The sequence below is a fragment of the Molossus molossus genome, unplaced genomic scaffold, assembly GCF_014108415.1.
Source record: "Molossus molossus isolate mMolMol1 unplaced genomic scaffold, mMolMol1.p scaffold_m16_p_1, whole genome shotgun sequence".
NCBI classification, from domain to species: Eukaryota; Metazoa; Chordata; class Mammalia; order Chiroptera; family Molossidae; genus Molossus; species Molossus molossus.
The window spans coordinates 84,549,688-84,559,505 of NW_023425344.1; the positions used below are offsets into that span (position 1 = coordinate 84,549,688).

A 9,818-nucleotide genomic window follows, 5' to 3' on the forward strand; every position below is an offset into this window, starting at 1 on the left:
AGAAATTAGATTTTATGCTCTAGAAATATATATATAAAATGGAGAAGAGCTTGATCAGATTTTTACTTTAGAAAGCTCACATTTGATGTAGTGTGAAAGATGGTTTGAAAAAGTACAACACTACTACTACAACAGTGTGATAGTCTATCAGGGACATGATAATGGTCTGAGACAAAGCAATGGCAATTAGAATGACAAGAAAACAGCAAAAGAGACCAAAATTGATGAGGGAATCCTATATACTAAAGAAATACTAAAGACTTGGTTGCCTGACGCCTGACAATTTGAAGTTAGAGATAAAAGACTTAATTTATGATATGAAGATCTTTTGTGTATGTTTATTTTGGGAAAAACTTCCAGAGTTGAGCAGGCAAAGGGGACTCAGGAGTTTAATCATGTTAAAGATAGACATCTACATATGTGAAATGAATCCAAAGAAGGAAATAATAGCAGAGAAGAGAAAATGGAACAGGAAAAATAAAAAAGAGGACTGAGGAGAGAATGTGGAAAATACCCACATTCATGGGGAGGATGTTGTGGAGAAATCAGTGAGAGCAATAAAGAGAAATGAGCCAGAGAGGAAAAGAAAAATATGTAATATTACAGAAGCAAAAGGATATATAAGGTATAAAGAACCGACAACAGGCTACAAAGTACAAGGATGTTTCCTGGGGAAGGAAGAAAAATATATATATGACTGGATTTCAAAAGACAATAAGCAAAGTGCTTATTGAGCCAAATTTCAAAGGGTTAAGACAAAGTAAAGCTAGAACGAGCAAATGAAGACTATTATTTGAATGTGAGCTGTCATTTCAATTCGTTGTAAATGACAACTTTTTCTCCTTCCCCACATTTGGATGAAGTTTTTATTTTTTTAGTTCATTATTAGACAGAATCACTGATGGTCAAACAATTTGTTTCCAACATGCTCAATGTATCACACACTTCAGTGAGATGACTTTCACTCTCAATTCAACGTTAAAGTATTTCCAAATTACCTGAATCATAAAAATACAAATAAAATAAAAAAGAAAAAGAAAGTGAAGAGAATGAAGTGGGAATAGTGAGCCGGGACTTGGCCGCCCACCGTCCACGTTCTCGGCGAGCTCTCTGGGCCCCAGGCCCCGTGCGCTGCCCCGAGACGCCTGCCTTTGCTGGGACGTCTTACTTCGGAGAATATCAAATGTATGCTGTTGGCAGGGACTCTAACACGTCCTTCGATTGTTTCGGTCCCTGTGCTTAATAAAGAACTAATATTGCAGTGATGGTTAGGACCTCCACTTATCGTGATTATATTTTTAATGTCTAGTGAACCCTTGCTTCTGTGTAGCTTCACCAGTGACTCAGTGATGAACCATTTTGCTTACTTTTTACAAGACCACAGTGTCTTAATAGCCCTCTTAGTGTTAACATTCAGTATAAGAAATGTGATCCCGTGCATGTGTGTGTGAGTGTGTATCTTGTCTTGTTTTGATCTGTTTTACAATTCCTGGCCTTGATGGAATTGAGTTCATTTGTTTCTTCATGTTCGGGACACGCATTAGTTTCGAGGCCCCTGCCCGGTTTGCACAGGGGCCTGAGCAACCACTTTCTATTTTGTGCCGGCACACTGGACCCTGCATCTGTGCCGGGAGCAGTAATAAAGCTATTCAGCACAATATTAGTGCACTTTCCTCTTCCTCCTGTTGCCCAGGAAGATAAGGATTATTAATATTATTATTATTGCTGTTATTTCCCGTTTACAGATTTGAAAATAAAAAGAACCAGGATTAAGTGACTTTGTCAAAGATATTAAGCTAGGGAGTGGTGAGCAAGAATGTAGAGCCTGCTAGGAAACTGAAGTGCCCTAGTGCTACCGCAGACCATCTGCGAGAGGCAGCCAGGAGTAAGGAGAAGGCAGCAGCGGGCTCTCAACCTAGGCAGCTTTCCCTGTCTGATCAAAGTGATGGATGTCCATGATCCATGGGCAAGCCTTGTGGGGAGGCCATAGAGAAAGCCCCAGCTCGGTGTCAGTGGGCACAGGGCAGCACTCAGGTGCAGGGAGATAGGTGTGGGAAGTGTGTGGTGGTTGCTATGAGAGAGAAAGAGAAATCAACGTATCCAACAACATTCTCTTCTGCTTGGGAAACACTATAATTTATCGGCAAGACTAGAGAAAGAAAGGGGCGGGGGTGTATGTGCCTTGAGGACAGTGAAGAATTCTTGGCAGGGAGGCAAGAAAAGGCAGAGATGAAAACCATGTAGTGCCCTGTGCCTGCCTTTGTGTCCATGAAGTGCTAACATACTCTGGCTGCTCAGAGTAGCAGCAGTTGGCAACAATGGAGGGCTTGGGTTTTGCTGTGGTGTTTAATGAATGTATAGTTGTACCCATGTCATTAGAAAGTATAAGAGGGAAGAATCAAATAAAGGTCTATGTTCCTCTTAAGACCAGAATAACCTTAGCAAATTGTAGCAGCGTAGCCTTGTAGGTGAGTTTGTAGGCTCTGACATTATTTTGTCATTCTTCACTTACTGCTGTGTGATCTGCACAAACTGCATCACCTCTCTGTGCCTCAGGAGAATTATTGCTTTAGCATTTATAAAATATTTTATCACTTATAAAAATAAGAATGATACTAGGACTTGCTTCAAAACTGCTGAGAAAGTCAAGAATTAATATAAATAACACATCTAGAGCAGTGCTGGCACAGAGTAAATAATAAATGGAGTAAATAATCTAAATAACCTTACTATAATCCAGTGTGTGCTATGACTACCTGAAACCAGTTTAAGGATAAAATACTCTGAAAATTACTCTTTTCTTCCAGTCCCCAGAAGAGAAAACATCCCATTACACATGTTAAAACATAACATAGAGAACTAACTGTTTTAGAAAATATTTGGTTAGTTCTACCACTTGAAGAAGTCACTCCGCTTCATTGTGATGTTTTGATTTATTTTGCCACTTAGGGTACTTATTCATTCATTGATTTTATTTGTTTGTTTGTTTTAGGCAGGGTGGGACAGTTAAAATGTTGTCTTATTATAAAATATATAATTTACACCAAATTATAATACACCAATAGAATCAACCAATTAAATTAGACACGGATATATTTAAAGGGCTATCTGATGCACATTTGTTTCTTTAATTTGACTCTGGAAGAGAAATAAGTCACTCTTTAAAGAATTTACTACTTTAGTGTTTTGCTGGATTTATTTCTACATCTATTATTTAGAACACATAGATAATTCTAAACTAGTATTAAAATCCCCAAAATACAATCTGCTTATAGGTTCAGTGGTTGTGGAACAAGTGTTAGAGTAACAATTCTGTTTTTAGAGCTACATAAAGAAATTACTTGAGTTAAAATATAGCAATTTAAATCTGATAGTGACGTCCCTCTCTCTTCAAGGCTTCTGATTCCATTTACCATTACAAAGTCCAGGATTGACGGGATGAGCTCTCCTTAAGGACTTCTGAGTAGATGTCCGTGATATTCATGGCCTTCGTTCCTTAATTTGAACCCGAAGAAGTGGGCAATGACCCAAAGCTGTTAGCATGCAAGACCCATTGGGAAGTCACTATTAAAATATTTGAATGGTGACTTTCTTTCCTGTGGACAGATGTTTCTATCAAAAAATTTCCCATATTTTATATCAGTTGACCTTTTGTTTGGGAGACTGGTTTATATGTTCCCGAAAAAATCTAACAATTAGACAAAAATATGTCACTTTTTGTTAGTTTCTAGCAAGAGTGGACGGAAGAGAAGGAGAAATTTAACTTCTGCTTGCCTTAAATAATGATACTGAATTTATGTTTTTCATTCTATATTTAATTTTTCTGTGCAGATTTAAAGCAATTCTATGCAATGCAGAAGTCTGTCTATTGATCATTATAAATTTTGTTTCCTTTTGAGTTTGATAATTTTTTAAAGATGACTCAGGAAGAGACACAGGCAGACACAAAATCCCCTAAATCTTTTCATTCATCAGATAAATAAGTAGGAGCAGTTTTATCTGATATTTTGTAGATAAGTAGAAGTACTAGAGGTATAATGAAATAAAATGACTTTAAAGGGCCATCAGGGAGTCACAGACAGAAATAAAATTGTAATTCATTTCAATATTACATCAATACCAAGAAATAAACTCAGAAGAGACTGAATCTAAAATGGTAAATATATTGAGAATTATAAAAGGCCTCTATATTTTCATACACATTTAAAATTATTGTGCAGGGAAAACAAAAGGAAGTGGCCATATTCTTCTAGAACAGAGTACAACATCAGTTACCTTTCTATTATATTGCTTTCTCTACTTTAAAAAATCTATAAGATTTGAAACATATTGGGAAGGAGTTTGTATCAGAGGGGAGCACTAAAGAAGACTATGGTAGGGTCGAAGTCACAGCTGGAGTGAGTTTAAGTAACCATGTTCCTTGTTCTCTCTAGTCTAGCACAAAAATAAAATGATGGATGCTCATACTTAGATGATCATTAAAATACTTTTCTTGCTATTCATGAGGTAACCTTCCACTTGTATCCACTATCATCAGTTTTCTATTATTCACAGTGAAAGGAAAGAAACCTTAGTGTAAATTGTTTCAAAATCTTTTATTTGGGAAGATGTCATTTTAAAAATGATTTGCTTTCCCGATTTTGTTTAGTATCAGTTGGTGTCCAGAGGAGATAGCAGATATTTTTTTCTCCAGCAAGGAAAGATTGGACTGGAGTTAAAAAAAATCATAGATAATTTCAGAAAGTGAAGAGATCACCTATAGAAAATAGTGTGTATAGTTTATTTCAGTAAGCAATTTCATGCGTATTTGTGCATGCAAATAGGTACGGCGTCTTTAATAAAGAAAATGCAATCTACAAATATTAATGCTTTCTAACCAACTCACTCAAGCTTCTGTTTCAATGTATTTCAAGCATTCTTTTTTTCACAATGTAACTTCATTCAAACCACTGTCCTCCAAATGTTCAAGTTATACTACAAAATCATGGAGTCTGAATTTACATTTAACCAGTTTCAGCTTCTTTTTACAGACGCATGTCAGAAGCTTATCTACCTTTAAAATATAATTATTTTCCATAGTTTTAATAGTAACTTTAAAAATATTTTAGAATTCTGTAGCATTGTATTCAAATTAATTATTCTACTCGCCTCAAAAAAGACAAAGCAAAGAGTAAAGATTAAAAAAAAATTACAAACACAAATTTGATAGGTTTTCCATTCCCAGAAAAAAGATCATTCATTGTGTATCGCAAAGGTAAAATTATAAATTGTTCTTTTAAACAATTTGTCTTTAAGATAACTTGTAAATTTGACATCTCAAACTCCAGAGGCAATGTTGAGCAACAGTGTACTTAATCAGAATATATTATTCTGTAGGATATTAAAGATTTTGTTTAAAACTACCTTTGATTTAGAAAATTTGCAATAGTCTCTTTAGAAACTGAAGTATATGTTGACATATATATATTAGTAACTGTCCTACAACTAATTTATCCCATATACACATAGACATATATATACACAGACATTCACTACCTCCTAAACTCATTGGCAATAGCTGCAAACGGAAAGTCAAATTAAAACATTAATGTGAATAATTCAGCAAAAACATTTTTGCTACTTCTATACCAATCCCCTAAGTATTTCTACATTGAATTGTCTATGTCGGTTTCCGTCAAAATTTATAACTGTGTCTTTGAAAGCAACCCTATGAACGAGAACTGTAACAACTCTGGGAAATAGTACGTTTTCTCTGAGAGCCCTCTAACTTGTTCCTGAGATTCAGACGCACATTTTCAAGGACTAATTGACAAATGATCCACCTTGCCAGAAACAAGTAGAATTCCTATAAATAAGATCGTTTTCTTCGTATGAAGTCAAGCTATGTGGAATCAAGAAAACCGTGGGGCCCATTTGTTCTCATTTTCACTTTTGTAGATTAATAAATGATCAATTTCTTTGACAATTTCTTTTGTGATGGCAATAAAATCTGTATTTAATTCTCGATCCTGAAAGTATATATATATGTATAAAAGAGCTAAATAGAAAAATTTCACTGTGGCATAGAAGACCAAAGAGTAAGTGTCTACTAAGCCTACTTGAGAGAGCACCCGACAGCACCTTGTTCTTGTATCTCTGAAATGTGTATTTTCAGCAGCATCAGTCAAGGGTGGGGAGAACGAGAGAGAGACCTCGATTTATTACCCCTCGGGATGACACTACATAATTTAGCTAGTAGGATGAGCTGGCACTTTACTTCCAGTCTTCTCAACCATTCATATTTTTCTATTATGATGAATAAAAATTCAGCTTAGCTACATTTCAATTCTAGAGTTTTTCTTTGTAAAAGGAAGTGACATCTTCCTCTTTGAATAGTCTTTTCTCATTTTTATTTCATTGTTGAAAATAAGAGTATTAAGAATTTTGGTAACCACACAACTAATGGAATAAAGAAGATAACGAGGCCCATAAATATTCAAAGAATCCTCTTCCTATTTCAAAGAAGATAGATTTTCTACTTGTTTCTTCACAACTGTACACATTTGAGATCACCTGCTAAACAAGTGAGAAGTCGATGAGAAGGCGGAATATAGGAAAGACAGTCTTCGCATTTCCCAGCTGTCTTCCTGCAAATCAGCTCAATGTTTTATTGTATGTTACCGTTATCTCTAATGTATTACAATGTTCTCACAAACCCAATGACAACTTTTAAGAATCTAATATTGCAGCTAAATAAATATAATAAAATATATTCTATAGAACCACTAAGTTATGGAGAGCGTGTGAGAAATTCGATTCACTTTAAAAATAAATAAATCTTCAGTTTAATAAACACATTCAAATAGAGTTGCGATCTGTTAAGGGGCACATATTTGGAGAGAGAGCAAAATAAGCAGACATTTTATACATATTTATATACAAATATGCTATCAAAACATAAAAGATAAGCTGGGCTCTGGGGTGAGTCCCTCAGTCTAGTCCATGTAACCCCATGACTAGCCACCGTGCTGACATAACTGATCATTTGACTGAGGAACATCAGGTGTTAGAGATTAGTGGTGAGAGAAACAGAAAGTCCTTTACAGAAACTTACAAGAATGAGCATGGATGGGAATCAAAGAGAACCTCAAAAAACATTGGGTTCCTCCCTCTGTCCTTGGCTGAACTAAGCATTAAGCTCTTTTCAACAACTGATAAGGTGGAATTTGAAGTCAGTTGCATTCGAGATATGTCTGATGATTTGGATTGAGAGAATCCTTTCTTTGCAACCTTTACCCCATCTCATGATGGACTTCTAAGAAAATATTAAGTTTGTTCTAATTGAAAATGGCAGGGTGTTTCTGAGGGAAGCGGAAAAAGATAGCGGTCATGTATGTGTGGAGATATGCGACACGCGTGATAATGTGCAAAGGATATGTATGCGTGTAGCATATATACATATGTATAGTTCATTTCCCTTAAGACCTTAAAAAAAACCCTGTGATTGCAGACTCTGTATTCCCTTGAGAGAATAGCTGAAATGTTTGACATTTCAAAGCCCAGGAAGCCTGCTGGAACTGCAAAACCAGCAAAACTGTCCCGTGAGAGGCCAGTAGGAGGCCAAGTGCTGGCCAAGTCTTCCTGGCTGTCATCCAGAACTGGCCCCAGTTGTTACCCTTCACCCTGCCGCTGGCTCTGGGGTCAAGGGCAGCGGAGGACACCGAGAGCGCACAGAGCGGCTGCACTTGGTTCCTTTGATGAAATGAGGAAACCCGGAAATGTGGGGCAGTGAGCTGCCTTCCTGGGTTGACAGCTGTGCTGTGCGAAGTGCGTGTGCTGCTTGGCATACTGGCTTTCGGTTTTGGCTTCCTACAAAAGGAGCGGAAGGAGGAGCTGTCGCGGTTCCCAGTGCCCACAGGGCCCCCTCTCCTGGCCGCCGCGGGCCGGGCCGACCAGAGTGCGTGCGTTCCCGTCTTTGTGTGTGTCTGTGTAACTGTTTACACGTGACTGTCAATCTATCTGTCTGTGTGACAGAGACGCAGAGACGCCCTCGGAAAGTTCCATCGAGCAAAAACACGAAAGAAAAAAGTGCCTCTGGGGTTTTCCTTGCTACATCGCCGTCACCCGGCTGACTGCGCCTATGATGCTGTCACTGTCACTTTGTTAGTTATTTTGCTTCCTCCCTGCTGATTTATTTACAATTTTACAGGAGTGAGAAATGACCGTACTTCTTTGAAGAAGGGGTAAGCACGCTCCCCTCCAGATTGCAAATTTGTAATGGTTAAAATCGCGGGTGGGGGCGGGGAAGCAGGGATGAGGGGGCCAGTGGGGGTTTAAAAGGAGAAACATCTGTAATACTATTGACAATAAAGATAAATTAAAAAAAAAAAAAAAAGATTTTTAAAGAACATCCCAGGACCCAGACCCAGACTGCTAGGATTGGAATCCCGTTCGCTCTGCCACTTAAATTAGCTGTATGCCGGGGGCAAAGAGCTGCTACTCCGTGCCTCAATTTCTCCATTTGCTGAACAGGACAGTAACAGTGCCTAGCTCATAGAGTTGTGAAGATTAAATATATGTAAAATGCTTACGACACTGCTAGTTGTTATGTGTTTCATATTAACATCATCCTCAGCATCACCGTGTTCATTTTGGAGGTCCATTCTGACCACTTTCCCCACCCTTAAGAACTAGACCTCAGTACATGCCCAAGTCCCAAAGCAAAGGTGAAACCTTAACCCGCCAGCTCCACACCCTCCAGCACCGGCAGCCGCCCCGCCACCTCCATCCTCGCAGACTTGCTCTGGGATCCCCTCCCCAGCAGTGCGCGCCACACCTGCAAGCGCACTCGGAAGGTCAAGGGGCGCAAAGGCAAGGATGCTCTCAAGAGCGCTGGTCCCTCCCTCTCCTGGTTGAAGAGTGCATTGGGGTTATTTTCCTACCTGCCCCAGGTTTTTGCCCTTCTTACTGCCGCCGAAAGCCAGTCCTTGGTATGTGCCCGCAGATCGATTGGAGGCCTGTATAGGCGTCTCCCCGGCCAGAGAGGACTTGATGGAGTTGAGTTTGGCCCGCGAACTGCCGAGCTGTGAGCTCTCCACCATCAGCACCGCGGCCAGTAGGAGCAGATAGCAGGAAGAGTCCTTGCCCCGCATCAAGGCGGTCATCTCCCGGCGAGGGGTCCCCGGGGAGGCGCAATGCCCGAGGGATGCTGATGCAAAGGGAGGGAGGACCCCAACAAGGCACCACTCACTCAGGGCGCGGAGGTTCGCTGACTCTGACCCCCAACCCCACTAGGCTTCGGGGCCCAGCACCTTGTGAACTCAGTCTCGCGCCTCAAACCAGGAGCGAGCGCGACCCAAGCAAGACCCACTTCTCCACCAGGGCAGGAAGTTCTGCAGTAACTGGAAGCAATCAAAGACGAGGCGCCTTCTTGCCAAGGAGGCGTGACCCGAGGTGCAAGAAGACTCAGCCTCAAGGACCGCGCCGCTTCAGCAGCTCCTTGCCGCGCACCTCCGTGGTCCCGCCCGGATCTCCGCGGTCCAATCCTCCTTTTAATTGCTCAGGAGGTCTACACTAGTTCCTTCTCCTTCGGCCTCCGTTGCTTTTCTCTCCTCTTTTCCTTCGCTACTCTTTATATCTCAACCTTTGCAGGACTCAAGTCCTTTTCAATGTTAGCCGTTGCTATAATGGGCGATCAGGAACCGCCCCCAGGCCGGACACTCCAGGTTTGAGGCAAGCCGAGGTCCCCCGCGCGCGTACTGTCCCAGCCCGAAGCGCCGTTCCCTGGTTCACACCCGGCAGCCAGGCACCGCCGGGATGCGGTCGCGATGCTCTGGAGC

The 9,818-nt window shown here is 40.3% G+C and overlaps 1 protein-coding gene across 1 annotated transcript in view; it reads right to left on the reverse strand.

The window, feature by feature from the left end:
* DKK2 (dickkopf WNT signaling pathway inhibitor 2) overlaps positions 1 to 9,449 on the reverse strand; it is a 104,757-nt gene extending 95,308 nt beyond the window's left edge. Inside the window, exon 1 of the mRNA XM_036269410.1 lies at positions 8,922 to 9,449. Coding sequence (XP_036125303.1) covers positions 8,922 to 9,143 — 222 coding nt within the window. The 5' untranslated portion in view covers positions 9,144 to 9,449. The remainder of the gene's footprint in view (positions 1 to 8,921) is intronic.
* Positions 9,450 to 9,818: the final 369 nt, after the last annotated feature.